Below are 20,110 nucleotides of genomic sequence, written 5' to 3'. Positions count from 1 at the left end.
TGAGTAAAAGAAAAGTAAGCGATTAAGTAAAGACAAAACAGACAATGGCTGCCAAGCGAGGACCAAGACAGAGACGTCTGTCACAGTCCGAGCCAAAAGTGAAAGTGAGTATTCACCTGTGTGTGGGGGGGAGGAGGGGTAGCTAGCTACCACTCCCCTACCCCCCGCTAACTAGCGCGGGGGTAATACACCCTCGTTAAATTCTAAAGGCTCGCCATTTCAGCTACGCTAAAAGTAATAACCCTTTGTAAATAGCGTGGTTTGTATTTCGGTTACGGAACAACTGTTCTTTCACCACGTGAGAGTAGACCTCCTCTCTTCGGAAACAGGAACTGAGATCGTCTCTAGCGTCATGTCCTTTATCCAGTGAGCCGCTAGATGATACTGAAGGGGGGGAGGTGGGGTCTCCCTAACTCGATGAACAGTGCCAGCGATGAAAGTGTCCCTGTTAGACTCATCCACTACCTGACTGAGCATCGGTTCCTTCTCAGCATGCTCTGGATGCAATCTAGGGCTTAGTATATCTTTGGGGCCGACGGAAAAGCCCGAAAAGCTCGACTCTGAAGATCCATACCCAGGTAGACAATGGTCTGGGATGGGACGAGCTGGGACTCCTCAAAATTGACCAGGAGGCCCAGTTCCTTGGTCAGATCCATAGTCCATCTGAGAATCTCCAGACAGCGACGACTTGTGGGAGCTCTTAAAAGCTAGTCGTCTGATGGAGCCGGACACAAGATCATGGTACTGCTGCACAGTCTGTGAACTGTCAACCATGGGGAAGCGAGGAAGTACAGTGACAACCCGAAGCTGTCTAGACTGTCTGGGTCGTACAGACAACTCCTTATCGGGTTGCTGAGGTTGCCGCACTGCGTCACAACAAGACACTTCTGCTGGTTGTTGAACGTCTTCCCAGTGACACACTGACTCCGTAAACAAAAAATCCTCTAACAAGGACTAAGCTTGGACTGCATGTCTTGCAACACAGCTCAAGGTCTATGGGAGCAGGTGTGGTAACAGACGGGGTTAGCGACTGAAGTGGAACCATTACCCTCCCTGGAAGCATGCTATGCTTAAATAAAAGTCCATAGGAGGCTAAGCAGCTAAAGGCTCCTCTCCAAATGACAGAGTCCTCAAGGGAAAATCAGAAGGAGGGAGAATAGCACTTTCTCATCTACAGGAACCATATCCGAGAAAAGCTAAGTTCTCTCAGTGAGGGTTTCACTGGTGCAAAAGCAGCAGACTAGAAGGCAACGTTATGAAACTGCTTGACAGTCTAGTGAGTTGGCAACAACCAAAGATGTGTGACTGAGAAGCATGCGGTAAGGTATGCAGAGCATGCTGTATGTAGAGCATGCTGTAAGGTAAGCAGAGCATGTTGCATGGCGTGCGGCTTATGCTGCATGGGATGAGGCTCATGCTGCATGGGATGAGGCTCATGCTGCATGGTATCAGACTCATGCTGCATGGGATGAGGCTCAAGCTGCAAGGGATGAGGCTTATGCCGCATGCGTTGAGGAGGATGCCGCATAGTATGAGGCTCCTGCCTCATGGGTTGAGGCGGTTGCCGCATAGCATGAGGCTTTTGCCTCATGGTTTGAGGAGGATGCCGCATAGCATGAGGCTCCTCATAAGCATGAGGCTGCCTCATGGGTAGAGGAGGATTTTTTTAAAAAAATCTGAACCTGACACTAATCTAGCTGTCCGAGGATTTACCTGGTGAGACATCAGTCTCTTTACCAGCGAGTTTTACCAGATTACCCCGGGCCACCACGTGACACAATTGGTAGTAATTCATTCAAATTACCCCTAATGAGTCAATATGGATAAATATCAACACAACATCGTGTTCAAATAGAAATAAATTTCTACCTCATACTTGGGATCGAACGCTAGCCCCTTCTAATGAAAGGCCAGGTCGAAACCAACCATGCCACGAGAGCCCATTCAAGAGTTGAGGTTCTTGCCTCAATAGTGGAGGTGGCTGCCGCAAGAGTTGAGGTTGCTGCCTCAAGGATGGTGGAGGTTGCCGCAACGCAAGAGGTTGCTGCATAGCGCTGGTATCTGGCAACTCCCAATGCGGCAGCTCACGCGTGGAGGTAGGTTGAGGAACCTCAACATCATACGTCTGGCAGGGTGGACTGCGCAGAGGTGGAGTTGAGGTTGCTGCCTCGAGGATGGTGGAGGTTGTCGCACCGCAAGAGGTAGCTGCCTCGAGGATGGAGGAGGTAGTCGCAACGCAAGAGGCTCCTACCTCAAGGGTAGAGGAGGTTGCTGCAAAGCATAAGGCTCCTGCCTCAAGTGTTGAGGAGGTTGCCGCGTGGCAAGAGGCTCCTGCCTCAAGGAAAGTGGAGGTTGCTGCACAGAGCTGGTATCTGGCAACTCCCAATGCGGCAGCTCACGCATGGAGGTAGCTTGAGGAACCTCAACATCATACGTCTGGCAGGCTGGACTGCGTAGAGGTGGAGGAGCGCTCGCAGGAGGAGGTGTGTTAACCTTCTCTGCCTGAAACTCCTGCATCAACACCGCAAGCTGAGACTGCATTGTCAGCAGCATAGACCACTAGAGTTTAAGAAAGACAACAACAAACGGAGCTACTGTCCGTTGAAACTGAGGGTCTAAAACAGCTGGTGCGGCAACGGACGGAGTTACTGTCTGTTGCGATACCACCTTGCCTCTCTGGGAGGTGTGCAGTTGTCGTACTGCAGCAAGTCCGAACTGACCCAGTGCTAATGGCACCACCTAGGAGTTGGACTTGCGCGGAAGGGACCGACTTGCACTTAAAAGCTGCAAGATTTGGTCCATGGTTTCTGCGAGAAACCTCTTCCGCAGACGAGGAATAAATGGGCTCTCTCGTCTTTGTGTGGGTGGGGTGATCACGTCGGCTACGTGAGTTGGTTACACCCGAAACCACGGAGGGAAACGTCTGTTCGTCGATCAAGGCCTGCTGAACCCATAAGTCCTTCGACATTACTTCTCCCCTGGGCTTGGGAGCTTGTAAGAGGTCCCAGACTAGGCGAACAACTGGCACGAACAGACGAACCCTCGAACGCAACACTGAGACACTATGCGCTTATCACTTTATCACTTTTGATTTTCTGTTTGCACTTATTTCACTGAACTCGAAACTTTAAGTGGTTTGTACCTGAAACACGCAATTCTATCCTTCATTAAAAGTTAGTAATTGCGAAAACAGTATTACAATGTAACAGAAAAACATAATGAAAGATAAATAATTCAGTGGCTGGAAAAGAGATTAAACACTAGATCAAATAAACTACGTTTAAAATCTCTCACCGCATAAAGTCTGAGAACAAGAATAAAACTCTAGAAACGTTTACCTTCTTCCCCTAAAGAGACTAGGGAGAAGAGCAAAAACGATAACAACGTTACCCGCTTGAACGAAACGTTTATCCTCCTCTCTCTCCATCTCTCTCTCTCTCTCTCTCTTGACTTAGCACCTGAGAGAAGAGCCCAATTATATATATCGTTAAAACATATTATTGTTAAAGGAAAAAAACTGAAAGGTTTCCCAAATAAAAAGTTCCTTTATTAGAATAGAACCATTTAAGCTAAGAAAGAATGAACAAAACGCTAGAATCGGTTTACTCTTACTGCAACGTGACACCGTGATAGACTCTCTCTCTATCGTAACGATAGAGCGCAAGTTGAACGTTCTGAACGTCAACAACTGCAGAGACAAAACAAAACGTTAGTTCAACTTTGAAAACAGTACAAGACTATCAAAGAAATTCTTTCAAAAACATTAAAATAGCATAATATGTTAACAGGTAAAAACGAAATGACGGGCTCAAAGTTAATTAACTTCGGTTCCAAGAAAAGACCGCCTACTATTAGGAAAGGTCGAATATAAACAAATATAAAAATTAATTTTAATAAGTTTATAATAAAAGGAAGTTAATCAAAGAGGCCTATAAAAGGCGGAGAGATATAAAATAAATCTATAACTTTGTTAAGCAAAATTAAGAGAGTCTATACTCTCTTCGACACCAACCCTTCCGTCTAAGGGAAGGGTCGGCCATTTAAAAGTGAAAGAGAGTTCATACTCTCTTCGTACCAAAATTAAATCAAAAATTAAATCAAATTAATTCCAAAAACTTGCTAAGCTAATGATATAGCTTCCTGAATAGCGAAGGCTAAACTCTAGAGCAAATACATCACCAAATCGTGAGCAATAACTCCAGAATCAACAGCGTATCCATGTAGGTCTAGCCGGAGGCACGACAGAGGAAAAATTGAGGTGGTGTTGACAAGAAGTACTAGAGTACCTGACCACAGATGGCGCTGTGGCGTTCACCCCCACCTGTATAGCGATCGCTGGCGTATCCCGACCGTAGATTTCTGTCGGCAACAGAGTTGACAGCTACATGATTATCGGGTAAGATTAATATTGAAAAATGGTTATATGATCATTACTACAAATTTTACACCAGTACAACAGTCTAATCAATACAGTAGTGCTAATTTTATGCATGTACAGTAGTATAGAATATGAATTATTTTTCTATAGACTACTAAACCTTCAACCTCAATACAAACAAAAAATAATTATAGTACTGTGCTAATAATGTTCTAAATATTCTTGCCTTTAAATATTTTTTGTAAACAACAAATTTAGCCTTTTCATTGTCATAGGGGAAACATAGTGGATTCTTTTTGGTCAAATTAACGGATGACCTATGGAATAGATTTCAAGAGAATATGAAATACTGTATAACATGTCTTAAAATCATATAAATGTTGAAGGAATTCTGTTATTACATACCTTTATCTATAAACAATGCTCAGAGAAAAAAATGTGCTGGAGGGCCTGCCTGGCCTCACTGCCAGTCACAAGACAAATTCTATGAAATAAACAAAGTAAACAAAAGGTAATCTACTGTATAGCAAATACAGTAGTGTAAACTGTTATAGTATGAAATGAAACCTGTAATTACCTGAAGTCCGGTGGTAGAGAGAACATCCATCATTTCTTTTATAGTTGGCGCAGACACAGCCTGTAACAAATTCAGTATCATAATTATGATATCTGAAAGCCCTTATATATGTGCAAAATAATTTTAGAAGATAACGGGTGGCAATGTACTGAGCTTTGTAATTTTCTATATCTGATAATGAGTTAACCTTCCATCCAAAACTATTTTTCCTAGGACCAGAAATAAAACAATTTATAGCGTAAAATAATCTATTAATGACAAATCTGGAGATAATATGACAAATTCGAAGATAATTTGTATTTTTCCTAACCATACAAACCTTAGCTATTTACAAAGGGTTATTACTTTTAGCGTAGCTGAAATGGCGAGCCATTAGAATTTAACGAGGGTGTATTACCCCCGCGCTAGTTAGCGGGGGGGTAGGGGAGTGGTAGCTAGCTACCCCTCCTCCCCCTCACACACAGGTGAATACTCACTTTCACTTAGAGGTAGGACTTGTCTTGGGGGACAGGGCTGGCGGGCAAATATGTGTAAATAGCTAAGGTTTGTATGGTTAGGAAAAATACAAATTATCTTCGAATTTGTCATTTGTTCCGTAACCGAAATACAAACCACGCTATTTACAAAGGGTGACTTATCCCTTAGGAAGGGTGGAAAGTCCCCAGCCATACTGGCTTTGGCTTTACCCGGGGACTCAGAATCCGAGTGAGTCGCACTCGAGAAAAGGAGTCCCTGCACCTCACAAGTTCCTTGCACCGCAAGGAACCATGTGGCCTACGTAAGCTTGTGTGTGAAGGAAGAAGTGTGACCCGTCTTAGGCAGTTGACCTGGAGTTCCAGAAGGAACTCTGGGTTAAGACGTTCCCAATACCACCTCGTCAGGGTATGGGGGACGCGACAGTATTGACTCAATACTCGGAACACAAGGAAGCATGGTTTACCTGCAGAGGTTCGAGGTCAGCTATGCAGAGACCAGGATGCTGCTTCCCCGTAGAGGGGATGATGAAGAAAGAAGTAAGGGCCAGACATACTTCTTTCGTTCATGCAGACTAAAACCTGATAACAATGCCCTCAACCTTCTGCTACCTGTCCAAAAAGGAGCCTGAGGTTAGACCAGCTGTTGTGTAGCCACCACAGAGCGATAGAAAACGTATCGAGACTCCTGTGGGTCACGCCCTGCAGGAAGCGGGCTGCGAAGGTCATCAGACGCTTCCAGACTCCAGCTTGTAGCACCTGCGTCACAGAGTAGTATTACTCGAAGGCGAGGGACGTTGCGATGTATCCAACATCGTGCTGTAGGGCGACGTGACGGGGGAGGGTCTGAAGACAGGTCGAGATGAATGTCCTTGAGTCCGGGCTGAAGAGGTATACTGGTGACTCTCCCCCCATGTCCTCCTTGTGTTCCCAAATCGGCTGCAACTGAGGCCAAACTGCAGCTGTTCCCAGCGCTAACCTCTCGATTCCTGTACTGGCAAGAAAGAGAAGGTCTTGGGACATCAGACACAGAATGGAGACTCAAAATCTTGAATGAATCGGACCGAAGGGTCGGGACCCACAGATTCTGAGTCTAGCCAACAACTCAGGAGCGAGCCTGAATGTTGCCTTCCCCTCTTCCTTAGAAAGGGGGGGAGTAGTAAGAGACCAAGAAGATTGCTTACACACTGGCCGTGGCCAGAGTGAGCAGAAGACCCAGGGCGGAATACAATCCGAGGCCTGTCGTAAAAGGGTCTTGAGAAGATCTCTTAAAGGACTAAAAGTCCGAGCCATGCTCCAAGTTGGAGGTCTTCCTCCGACTAGGGCAGGGACGATCGTAGCTTCGCATGAGCGAGGATAGATCCAGCGGGCAGGAAAAAGTTATTCCTTTAAGCCTGAAGGTCAGGGAAAGGCTGAGCGACAGGCTTCATTGCCAAGAGCGGAAAGGAGTTTCCTCCCGCCGAAAGGCAATAAGACCGTTATTGCTGGAGAAGAGGCCTCACGGGAAGAGGTATATCTCCCACGGCACCAACCACCTTAGACTCTTCACTTTGCCTGGGAGACCCCTGTGGATGACTATCGCAGATGACGCGACCTCCGTACCGCGACTGTAGCGGGTTGTCTCTTCTAGAGGAGGAAGCGTAGTGTCTCCAGGCATGAAGCCGAAGCGACGCCCCGGTTCGGGAGAGATGTCGCAGTGCGGTTGCTTGAGTAGTCTGCGCCGTGGGAGAAGCTCTCCCGGGAGTTCCGTCAGGGGAAGCAGAGGGTCCAGAAACCGTTCTGCACATAGTCCCAGTGGAGCTCTCCCATTGAAAGGTTGACAGACAACCTGGTTTTGTTGAGACCCATTGTCCGCAGACAAAAAGGAGGGAAGACGCAGGCGTCGAAGTTGTCCCACCATCACCGGAATGCATCTTGCCAGTCTCTCGGGGTCTGAGACTGGGGGGAAAACTAGCGGAAGCTTGAGGTTCCAAGCTGTCGCGATCAGGTCCCCCAGACCAGCACTTGCTGGTTACCCAAGGTCAAAGACCCCTAGGTACACTCTCTCTATGAGGCTCTGCTCGGAAAGTCTGAGAGAAACATTCCCCTGCCTGGAATGAGAGAGCCGATGGTGGAATTGAGAGAATCTCAATCATCCCGATATCTCTACTGCAAGATGTGAAGGTGTGAAAATGCGTCCCCTGCTGGTTAGCATGAAGTCGACACGCAACGGGGCGACTTGGCAGGAGCGGTAGGATCTGAAGAGGGGCCAGACTAAGGCCCTTAAGCCTGCCTGAATGATGGAGAGGTATCCTTCAGGTCTTGACCATAGGCCTGGACCGGAACATGCCCCCCCCCCTTTCCTTTGACGAGTCCGAGAACCGCATCAAGAATGTGGGGAAAGGACGAGAATATCCACTACCATCAAGAGGCTCCATAGGTCAACACCCATTGTAGGTTTAATAGTTCCGCTGGTCCCATAGGGCCAGGGAGTCCGGTTAAACATTGCCTGAAGCCACCGGAACTTGGATCGCCCCACATGGAACTTATCCTGAGGCGACCGTTCGGACTATAAACGGGTCAATGAGGAAAGAAGAACTAGGAAACGTTCCAAGGTAGGGCTGAAAACTCTGCTTGACTGAGAACAGGTACTGCGACTCTCCTCAGTCTTGCCACGGTGAACCGAAAGGAAGGCTCGGAGGATGTGGTAACAGAATCTGGCGTCCCCAGGTGGTCACCCATCCAAGTACCGACGTTGCTTAACCTCGCTGGACGGACGAGAAGCGGGGTTTCCAACGTGGTAAGGCGGTTGACTCAATATCATGGCCAGATACTCCAGATGTTGAGGCAGAGGAAGAGAAGGCTCCAAGCAAAATACCATGAGCCCACACTCATGGTCAGCATTCGGAAGCTTTTCCCGGCGCTGAAGAAGGTCGAAACCCGAGCCTACCGGAGTTGACCAGCCCTCCAAACAGCAGAGGAGGCGGAAGTCTGCACCTGAGCGGCCAAGAGGAAGGCAGGGAGAGTTCTCTGGGGAAACAAACCTGCTATGCCCCGGCGGGATAGCCACACTGCATCATAAGCAGGAATACTTGCAGTTTAGGCTGAATACGACGAGTACCCTGGAAGATGGATGGAATGGAAACTGAAAGTACCCGTCCTTCCGATCCAGGGTTAAAGGAGTCCTGTCGCCTCGTTACCAGTCTGATCGATTCTGCTGGTCTACGCTGGCCGAAGTTTGTTCGACAAACTTGATCAGGGCTGAGAGGTCGACTATGGACATCCCCTCTCAGATCCTTCCTTACAAGAAAGGATCGACTGAGGGGGCCGGGGGTGAAGCCGTCGATGATCCTAAGGAAGACCTTCGCCTAAGGTATGGATCATTCTGCCCAACCGGGCAACTCTGCTGATGCTATGGCATAGAGGTTCAGAGACACTGAATTCGCTGACAGAGACGGCAGGCGCGATATCCTTGGCTACTCACAGAGATTGTGCGGGAATGGGCATCGGGAAGCTGTCATTCGGATGAGTAACCTTAAGCATCCTCCCAGCGAAAAAACCTGCAATCCTAGAGTTCGTGAACTCCTTTTAGGACTATGCCCCCCCGGGGGAGTCTCCCGTGCCATCTGTTCCTGACAGGAGGAAACTGCAATTGGACACCTTGTCCCAGTTGTCGTAGCCGATAACTTAGGCCGACGTGGTTGAAAGAAAAGGGAGCTGGAGCCCTGCAGAGTCTGGAAGAAAGCGCCTTGGAGGAGTGAAACCGGAAGTCGATTTACTCCGCACAGCAGACGTCTAAGTCTCTGTCCTTGGGCAAAGACAAAACTCTTCTCAAGGATGGAAGGGTGTCTGAGGTCGTTGACCTCCACAGATGAGACACCCGAATGAAGCCTTCAGTCAGCGCGTCCAAATGGTACAACATCGAGCTTGTCCGCAAGTAGATACTTAACGACGAAAGGCCAAGGTGCCTGAGCTCGAGAGGAGGAAAGTACCCTTGATCTTCCTGTAGCTTCCTTGAACCAAACCTCGGGCCGTAACCGAGGAGGGAAAGAACCTGGTAAGCTCCCAGAGGAAGAGGTAAGCAGTCACCCCTTGTCCGATGGAGAAATCTTCAACGGAAAGCCCCCCCGCCAAAAATCCTTCCAGGGCGGGAGAAGGAGAGAGTACTCGTGCAGGAGAGGGGACCCTCGAGACCGACCTCTTGGGAACCAACTTCGCCCTGGGGGAAGTCACCACGAAGTCCACTCCTCTCTTTCTCTTCAGCGTAGGAGAGACAGCCGCTGGTTTGTTACCCTGGCCGGTGAGTGCTGGTTTCATAAACCTCATTAACGCCCGTGCCAGCGGATCAAACCATGTCTGCTGCTCCAAGGACACAGAGTCCGAAATCCTCGCTAAGGTGAAAGGGATCGGGCGATCCTTTGGAGAGGACACGACGGTTCCTGCCTGAAAAGAAGGTGGGAAGAATGCTGTACTGACCTGTCTTCGTCCTGCACTACCAACCTGTGCTTGGATGGAGGTGATCCCGAGTGCCGCCTAGGAGCACGCGTCCCTGCTGCTACCACCGGCTGTGGAATTCGCCGCGAACTATGGTCGCGCGAGGGCGAACAGTCGCGCAAAGGCGAATGGTCGCGCGGGCGCACAGGCGAGTGGTCGCGCGGGCGCGCAGGCGAGCGGTCGCGAGGGCGCGCAGGCGAGCGGTCGCGCGGGCGAGCGATCGCGCGGGCGCGCAGGCGAATGGGCGTGACGGCGAGGGATCGTGCTGCCGCGTAGGTGAAGAAGATCGCTGGCGGTAAGCGATGGCGAGCAGCATGTGTAGGTGAATGATCGCGTGATAGGGTGCGATGGTGATCAGCATCCGCAAGAGGGCGAGCGTTCAGGGTTGTGCGATGAGGAGCAGCATGCGTAAGCGGGCAATCGTGCAGGGTTGTGCGATGGCGAGCAGCATGCGCAGGTGAATGATCGCGTGAAAGGGTGCGATGGTGATCAGCATCCGCAGGAGGGCGATCGTTCAGGGTGGTGCGATGAGGAGCAGCATGCGTAAGCGGGCAATCGTTCAGGGTTGTGCGATGGCGAGCAGCATGCGCAGGTGAATGATCGCGTGAAAGGGTGCGATGGTGATCAGCATCCGCAAGAGGGCGATCGTTCAGGGTGGTGCGATGAGGAGCAGCATGCGTAAGCGGGCAATCGTTCAGGGTTGTGCGATGGCGAGCAGCATGCGCAGGTGAATGATCGCGTGAAAGGGTGCGATGGTGATCAGCATCCGCAAGAGGGCGATCGTTCAGGGTTGTGCGATGAGGAGCAGCATGCGTAAGCGGGCAATCGTTCAGGGTTGTGCGATGGCGAGCAGCATGCGCAGGTGAATAATCGCGTGAAAGGGTGCGATGGTGATCAGCATCCGCAAGAGGGCGATCGTTCAGGGTTGTGCGATAACGATCAGCATCCGCAGTTGAGGGTCGCGCGATGGCGATCAGCATCTGCAGTTGAGGGTCGCGCGATGGCGATCAGCATCCGCAGTTGAGGGTCGCGCGATGGCGATCAGCATCTGCAGTTGAGGGTCGCGCGATGGCGATCAGCATCCGCAGTTGAGGGTCGCGCGATGGCGATCAGCATCTGCAGTTGAGGGTCGCGCGATGGCGATCAGCATCCGCAGTTGAGGGTCGCGCGATGGCGATCAGCATCCGCAGTTGAGGGTCGCGCGATGGCGATCAGCATCCGCAGTTGAGCTAGTAGCTGGCGAACCATGTTCCTTCAGAAGTGTTGGAGAACGTTGGCGTGCCAGCTGTAACACACGTGGGCGATCCGGAGATCGCTGGCGAGCTGATGATCGCTGACGAGCTGACGATCGCTGGCGAGCTGATGATCGCTGACGAGCTGATGATCGCTGACGAGCAGAAGGCTACGCGTGGAAGCCTGTGCAAAGAAGAAGAGTCCTTGACCCCGACCTGAACCGAAGTTCTAGATCGCGAGGGCGAACGTGGGCGCACAGGGCACGTAACAGGAACCGCAGGGAAGTTCATCTTGAAAGCGCTGACGAACAGGAGAGCGCTGACGAACAGAAGGGCGCGCAGGGAAACCCTGACACGCAAGGGAAGAACCCCCGTGGGGGCAACCCTTAGCCCCGAAGGGATCGTTGTCCGCCGGGAGACTGATGTCCGTCGGAAGACCGCTGTCCGTCGGGAAGACCGTTGTCCGTCGGGAAGACCGTTGCCCGTCGGAAGACGAGATTAGACTGCTGTCCATCTGCACCAAGACGGAAGATCGAGAAAAAGAAGTTGTAGGCTGCAAACGGAGATTCAAAAAGGCGCCTCAAGCACCCTTATAGGGAGATGAGAGGCCCTTACGACGAGGCGGACGGAGGGCCTTACGGCGAGGGAGGCCAACAGCAACAGCAACAGAAGAAACCTCCGAAGAGGAGTCTCTATGAGTGTACTCTCTCGCGAACGAAAGAGAAACACTTCGTGGAAGAGACTGGTCAGCCAGTGACCTAAAAGGGGCAATCCTCCGAAGAGGAGCTCCTGCAGTTGCCCAGCCCCTTGAGCGAAACTGCAGGTGCGACCGCTCAGCACCAAGAGCATAGTCGCACGAAAAAAAGGCAAGAGAAGAACCCCCCAAAAGAGGAAAAGCTCAAGCCTGGACAGGAAAAAACTTCCCTCGGAAGGAAAGTTATCCGCCCAAGGAGGCAAGCCTCCTGACTGTTCTAAAATGAACTGGAGAGCTGTCCGTCGACACGGGAGTACTACCAGTAGAAGGAGACACGCCCCTGACGACAATACAAGGGGGGAGGCAGCAACAGCCGAATCCCCAGGACTCAACCAGACAGCTCACACCGTTGCTATATTACAGAAACGAACTAGATCGGTAACTGTAAAAAAATAAAAACAAATAATATTAGTACACATTCATTCCCCCGGGAAGGCTCCGAAGAGGAATCCCGAGGAAAAGGAACAAGAATTACACAACAGGCACGTGCCCTCACAACCACTTACACTCGCGGAAGGAGAGCTGTAACCAAAACAGAATTATAACAATTATAATTATGTAACTATGTAATTATGTAATTTAAAAATGAATGAACACTAAAGAAAAAAACGAAAACCCCGAAAGGAATCGTTCTACAAGCTGAAAAATTAACAACTACAATTAGATTCATAAACTAATTGAAACAAAATGTACGGCGTAGCAACCCCACCCACACGGGAAGGAAGCTACAAGGGAGTAGTAAAACATAGTAAAAGGGTGAACGACCTCAAGAGAGAGAGAGAGAGAAAGACCGAAGTCAAACTCGATCGCAACCCATAAAATTAGGCCGTGGTGGCCTAACTGCCGAGGCCTCCACGTACATATCGTACACTACACACACACGTCTGAAAAGGAAACTTACTTATTTCTATACTCAAATATATATACAAACATGAAAACATGTTTACATATATATTGAGTAAAAGAAAAGTAAGCGATTAAGTAAAGACAAAACAGACAATGGCTGCCAAGCGAGGACCAAGACAGAGACGTCTGTCACAGTCCGAGCCAAAAGTGAAAGTGAGTATTCACCTGTGTGTGAGGGGGAGGAGGGGTAGCTAGCTACCACTCCCCTACCCCCCCGCTAACTAGCGCGGGGGTAATACACCCTCGTTAAATTCTAATGGCTCGCCATTTCAGCTACGCTAAAAGTAATAACCCTTTGTAAATAGCGTGGTTTGTATTTCGGTTACGGAACAATTGTATTTTTCCTAACCACAAACTTGATTCCTTTATATAGGAGAGAGAACATGGCATTTCAAACTTTTATAACAAGGTGTTAACAGGAAGCCGTAATTACCTATCCCGAAGCAGGGAAGCCCTGCCCCTCTACTTGCTCACTGAGTAGTCACTCTCATTACAGCTGGTGCTTTCTAGGGGGGTTGGTGATGGCAGGAAACTATCAGAGGACGACTCAGGTTTGTATAGTTAGAAAAAGTACAATTTATCTCTAAATTTGTCATTTGTCCCAGTACTGTACATATACAAACCTTCGTCCTTTACATAGGACTCATCCTTAGGGGGGAGGAAGACATCTTCCAACTGGTTAGAAACTCATCCTGGGTTACCAAGAACTCGGACCAATTTTAGTAGTGCAGAGCAACGGTTCCTTTACACCTCGTGCACCTCGATCTGATGCTAAAATGTTCTGTGAAAGGAACAGAGACAGATATACCACCTGCTGTGTAATTACCATAGGTCCTAACGTAAAGGTGTCTTGCGATCTGTCAGTCTAACCCACAGGTAATGGGCAGTAAACATCGTCAGATGTTTCCACGCACTTGCGTTACAGAGGTATTCTTATGGGATGACACGGTCATAGCTACTCCCCTGCCATCACAATTTTTTTTACCACAAGCTCCATCTGGTGCATGCAATGAGCTTAGTGAATGGGTTCAGTCAAGAGAAGATTGTATTTAGTCACCTTCTTCACTCTCCTTGTTTTGAGGAAGAGGAGCTGCATGTGAAGTTAAGTTGTTTATGTACATTTAAGGTAGTGGTCAAGTGCCCTTACAGAATCCAAAAGTAGCTGTCCCAGATTGCCGGTTACATCTCTGAGGCTGGCGATCTGAGATGAAGGAATCCTGGCATTGAGAACAGATGGATTCTGGGTTTTAGCTATAAGCTCAGGGAGAAAGTGAAGTGAGACCTATCCACAGCATTGGTATGGGCAATGCTAAAGAAAGAGCCCATGAAGCTTGCTAACTCACTTGTTGGAGGCTTAGGTGAGCATCCCTTTGAGGGAAGGTTTCTATACGAGGTAAAGCACAACTGTTCAAAGGTGTCCCTTTAGGGACCACAAGATATTATAAATGCCCGAGGGTGGTGTTCTCATCTCTCTCAATGGACAGGTTTGTTAAAAAATCCGTACGAGTATGATGAGCTATATCGAAGCAGCAAAATCAATTCATTTCAGCATAAAGACCTGACTTTAAGGTTGACATCCATTGATCCTTTCTCAAAGGATGATGAACTCACTGGATGATGTATCAAGGGAGGGGGAGAGCTGATAAACGGGACAGAGTACCGCACTCGAAGGACTTAAATCATTCTAGATTCAGCCCCGTGGCACTCCCATCTCGGCCACCTGTACCTCAGCTATCCTCCCACCAGTGGTATTGCGAGAAGAAAGTGATGGGCTCTCCCAGCTGATAGCAAGCAGAGCTCTTGTCTTCGGAGATAAGTAAACATTTCGCTAACCATGACATCTCTTGCGCAACTTCGAACAATAAATCTGTCTCTGATAAGAGATACTGGATAACCTCCACTTGTGAAACTTAACTGATTCCACCAAGTTGAGGGATCTCTGTGCACAAGTTGGTAGAACTTGTTGGAATGAGGAGGTAATATCCACAGAGCCTCTATCAGGAGGGTTAGAAGGTCCAGGTACCATTCTACTTGGGGCCCTCTTGATGCTATTAGAATAATACTGACTTGGGAGTGGCCCTGAGTTGATTCATGACATTTCTCATCAAGCAGAACAGCAGAAAACCCTAGATGTCGATGCCATTCCAGGGATGCTGGAGCATCATCAAATGCTGCTCCTGGTTCTGGTATTGGTGCACACAATATCAAAAGATTCTGATTAGCGAGGTTGCGAACAGGCTGACTATCAGAGAACTTCTCAAAGTCAGTGTCTTTCTTGCTATCTGAGGCGGCAAAGACCATTCTAAACCAAAAATCTGCATCCCCCTGCTCAGTTTGTCTCCCTCCCCCCAATAATCTTTTGTTTGGAATCAAATGGGCTGTCTAGGGTGACCAGGTCGAGCACTGACCACTCATCGATTTCTACGGTCAGTTGACAAAGCTGCAGAGAAAGAGTATTGCTGCCTTTGTTACCTATGTCTCTACGGTGGTGCTGTAACATATTCACACCACTGAGTGACCGGTCAGAAAAGGACAACAGTTTGGAGCGCAAAAAGAGCTGTTCACAGCCCAAACACTCTGAAGTAAGATCGACGTATCCGAAAGGACTGACTCTATCTAGGGGTTGCATGAGGTAAGCTATCCTTCTCTTTTGACACGCCCTAGAACCAACAAAGATCCAGTGCACGTGTTAGCAGGAGAGCAAACCCTTTGAAGGGTTCGTCTTATACGGCATCATTCCACATCGAGTTTGGGACCTGCTATCCGAGGACATGAAGATTCAGAGGCAACCACTTGCATCCTCTGGCTCAGCTTGTTTGACATGATGTTACTTCTGCCTGTAGTAAATGGGCTGTTAGCAAAATAAAGTTGAGTTCTGCCCATTTGAGTCTCTATTGCAGGATGGCATAGCTACAGTGACATGGTACCTCCTGTTTTTTATATAGGCCAATACTCCAATACCAATGAGTGACCTGTTAGAAGAGGGCAAAAATGCTGGAGAGGTAGAATGGCTGCCTCAGTTTTAGGAAATTTACTGTATACAGTAGTGCAGTATATGCTCTTGGAGTTCTTGTTCGGACCAGAGCCCTAACGCTATATGCTGACAGAGATGAGTTCTTTAACCTTCCTTGGACGTGGCCATGAATAGCAGGAACCCTGTAGGAGATCGTCAAGATTGATCAACCCTTTAGGAGGTGCGTCTCGTCTAACCACCAAAGAAGGTCCCATATGGACTCATCCCCTATCTGTAGCACTGAGAGAGGTTTGGTCTAGATGTTGGGAGCAATACCCATTCAACTCCCATTCTTCTTATTCTTCTATGTCTGCATCTTTTCCCACTTCTATTTGGGGTCGATGTTTCTGGCCAGCGTTCTCCATCTACCACTGTCCCACACTTCATCACCCATTCAACTCCCATTAAAGAGACTAAATGAGTAGATGACTGCCTGGTACTCGGCACTCTAAGAATGGCAGGTGCCCTAGTAGTTTCTGCCAATTGAGATACAGTACTACAGCTAGAGAGTTATGGGGTCTTTTGACAGGCCAGACAGTACTACATTGGATCCTTCTCACTGGTTACAGTTCATTTTCCCTTTGCCTACACACAAAAGCAGCGAATAGTATGGCCTATTCTTTACTTATTCTCCTCTGTCCTCATACACATCTTTCCTCTTGTTAAGGGTAGTAGAGAGACTATGGTAAGCAGCTCTTCTATGAGAAGGACACACCAAAATCAAAACATTGTTCTCGAGTCTTGGGTAGTGCCATAGCCTCTGTACCATGGTCTTCCACTGTCTTGGGTTAGAGTTCTCTTGCTTGAGGGTACACTCGGGCAAACTTTTCTGTGTTGTTTCTCTTCCTCTCGTTTCGTTAAATTGCTTATAGCTTATATACGAGATTATATTGATGTTCTTACTCTTCCTAAAAATTTAATTTTTCCTTGTTTCCTTTCCTCACTGGGCTATTTTCCCTGTTGGAGCCCCTGGGATTATAGCATCCTCCTTTTCCAACTAGGGATGTAGCTTAGCAAGTAGTAGTAATAATAATACTGATGTGCTGGCACATGGGGTTGTTGAAGGAAGGGGAGTATTACCTCATGCAGATGGGATACCATGTCCTGAGATGGTTAATTATTCACAAAGACCTTGACTATGTCCATTCCTAGATAAGTTAGTCTTTGTATGGGCACAAGTACAGACTTCTTTCGATTCCTCATGATCCCTACATCGTGATATAACGAAACAAGCCTGTCTCGATGACGGAAAATGGTGTCCTCCGAGCCTGCCAGAATCAGTCAGTCTTCCACGTAACGAAGGACACAAATGCCATTGGAGTGTGCCCATGCCGAAACCCAAGTGAAGACTTGAGGAGCTGTTGACAGGCCAAAGCAGAGTACTGTAACTTGAATGGGAATACTCTGCTGGCTAACACTACTCGTGCATATTTCATGGAGGACAGGTGGATCACAATCTGGAAGTACTGTACACATCTTTCAGATCTATAGTAACCAGAAAGTTCAAAGGCCTGATCGCCTACCTGAACGTAGCTGCAGTCTCCATCTTGAATGGCAACAAAATCGTTTAGGGATGAGAGGTCGATGACTGGTCTCTAGCCTCCAGAAAACTTCTAAATTAAGAATTGACTGAAGAAGCTTGGGAAGCCGTCATCAAACTCTTGGAGAGCACCCTTCTCCAGCATAGCTAGGACTTCTGCCTGAAGAGTTAGATCTTTTGGTTATACGTGGCAATAAGATGATGATGTTACCGGTGGCAGAATCAGGGGAGGTGAGAGTTAATGAACGGGAGGAGGTATCTGGATCGAAGGGCCTCCACCGTCAATCGTTTCCATCTCATGATACCAATACCAACTCCAATTTTTTCACAGATCTCTCAAAACTGGTAAAGTGGAAGCAATGCTCCAACCCTCTAACGGAGTCATCATCCTTGACCTTTTCCCCTGCATCTACCATATCCTTAGTTCTAACAGGCCGAAAAGGGCTAGTTCAGAGCCTTTTGGGGGATAGAACTTCAAAAGTTCAAATTTGAAGCAAATGTTTTCATGTTGAACAGGCTGACATAAGTCATTTTATAGTTTATATATGAAATATCTGTTTCAATGTTATTAATGTTTGCAAAATATTTTATTCAAATTGTTCATTAATTATATCATTTACTTATTTCATTTCCTCACAGGGCTATATTTCTCTGTTGGAGCCCTTGGGCTTATAGCATCTTGCTTTTCCAACTAGGGTTGTAGCTTAGCTAGTAATAATAATAATAATAATAATAATAATAATAATAATAATAATAATAATAGGGGCTTGAGGTCCGGTAATGTCCCGTTGGTCACCTCGTAGTACTGTAACTCCTCTGCTGCTGATACTCTTCAACCCGTTTGACCAGGGCAAAGCTGCACTGGCCCTCGGGGATCTTTAAGTACCATAGACATGGTCTAGGACCGCGTCCTTGCCATCCTAGGGGGCTGTCACTGGGTTTGACAAGCCATTGATGGCTCTCATGCAGACCAAAACCTGCCAGAGGGTATGCTCCAACTCCTGCTCAGCCTCCTTCAACTTGGGGCTAGCGGCTCTAGGCAAGAATTCGTCCTTGAACTCAAAAAGTTCATCTACCTCAGAGTTTTCACCTATAGGAGCCCGGGTTGGGTTGAAGTCGTTGGAGTAAGCCACTGAATGGGGCATCTCTTGCAGATATCCTAGAAGAGACTCCTCTTGACCTCTCTTGATGAGGTGTGGAGTTCTTGCCGAGGACTTAGGGATGGTTTTTAAGTCCTTCGGTTCCCTGCGCAGTGGAAGGTATTTATCCAAAAGAGACAGCCTTGTGGCTGCCTCTTTATTGAGGGAACGTTGATCCTCTTCGTAGGGAGGAATGGCGATTGGTTGTGAGGGAGGACAGAGCTCGGGAGGAACCACCTATATAGGGGAGAGGCGAAAAGTCTGTCAAAGAGACTTCAGGAGGGGGAGATGGAATAATCCTTCTCCTTTTCCAAGCTGGTCTTTCCCATGCCACATGTACCTGGGGGAGGAATCTCAGACCTACCTGAAATTTCTTCTCCCCATTTCCTATCAAGGAGGAAGAAAGGCATCTCCTGTGAAGAGGGTCTCGATAGAGCCAAGCGGGATCTCTCTCACTTGCAATACTGGCTGGAGGATCCTTCAAAAGGCCAAAGGCCTTAGGCCTGGGAACTTGAAAGAAAGTGTTAGTTTTCTTACCTGGTCCGTTTGGCACCATTCTGACCGCTGGGGCCTTAGGTAGCTACTGATTCTTCGGGGCAGTAGGCTGCTTCGCTGTTTCCCTTAGTCGAATGTCCCGTATCCGATGCTCGTCACTTCGGGAATCATCACGCAGGACGAACTGATCTCCTGGCAAATGACGATCCTTTGGCGACAGGCACTTGCGAGCCTGCAAGGGAACAGGTGGAGCTGTCAACCGATGCGAGGGCAAACGACAAGGAGCCAGTGAGTAGCAAGATGGCGAATGCATGGTTGGCAAGTGCCGAGGAGGTGGCGACCTGTGAGCTCTGGGCAAGACTCGTTGGTCCGTTAAATGCAGTAGCAGGTGGTTCATGCGCAGCTGATGAGTAACGAACAGCTGGCAAGTCATGCGTAACTGACAGATGACGAACAGCTAAGGCGTGATGACAGGACTAAAGAGACGTCTCCTTAACGCAGGGGGAGAGAACATCCAGGGTGGTGAGGAGTTAAAAAACTCCAAAGCCTCATGAACCCCCGGAAGGGAATGTCCAAGAGGTTCCTCCGGAGAGGGAACCTGATCTGACATAGTCAGGGACAACACATGTTGATCTCTGGAAGGTCTCAGGAACACAGGATCTCTAGGAGTTCTCACTCGCGAATATGAGAGATGTTTGCCTGAACGGGAAGTTGTCTGAGGCAGTGCTCGAAGGAGAAGGATCCACCTCCGAGCAAGCAGGTGTTCACTTCCTCTCAGCACTAAAATGAAGGAGTTCCAGCAACGCCTCCTTCAAAAGGGGACCAGCCAAGCCCAGCGATGGCCAAGCCTAAAACAAATAAAAAAAAAAGTACAAGCACTCCCAGGGTGAAGGGGCAGAACTGTTTCTCCATGGGGAAACAGTACTGTCCCTCGATCCCCTGAGGTTGACCTGGAGTTAATTGGTCTGCACTACTACACAGCCATTCCCTATGGAAGACCAATCGAGGAGCAGCTTTGAGAAGAGATTGGGGGGTCAAAGAAGAAATCCAACACTTCTTCGACTTCGAGGAAGACCCCGAAGGCGAAGAATCTCTCCTACGCTCAGTCTTCTCATCCTGGGAAACATACA

At 48.4% G+C, this 20,110-nt stretch overlaps 1 protein-coding gene across 1 annotated transcript in view; it reads right to left on the bottom strand.

Annotated features, from left to right (window-relative positions):
- Srp19 (signal recognition particle 19) overlaps nucleotides 1–20,110 on the bottom strand; it is a 42,686-nt gene that overhangs the window by 14,388 nt on the left and 8,188 nt on the right. The window contains exon 3 of the mRNA XM_068380612.1: nucleotides 4,956–5,015. Within this exon, the coding sequence (XP_068236713.1) occupies nucleotides 4,956–5,015 (60 nt within the window). The remainder of the gene's footprint in view (nucleotides 1–4,955; nucleotides 5,016–20,110) is intronic.

This window comes from Palaemon carinicauda, chromosome 9 (assembly GCF_036898095.1).
Source record: "Palaemon carinicauda isolate YSFRI2023 chromosome 9, ASM3689809v2, whole genome shotgun sequence".
In the NCBI taxonomy this organism is placed as follows: domain Eukaryota; kingdom Metazoa; phylum Arthropoda; class Malacostraca; order Decapoda; family Palaemonidae; genus Palaemon; species Palaemon carinicauda.
The sequence above is the reverse complement of the archived record's forward strand: the minus strand, read 5'-3'. Positions and strand labels throughout refer to the sequence as shown.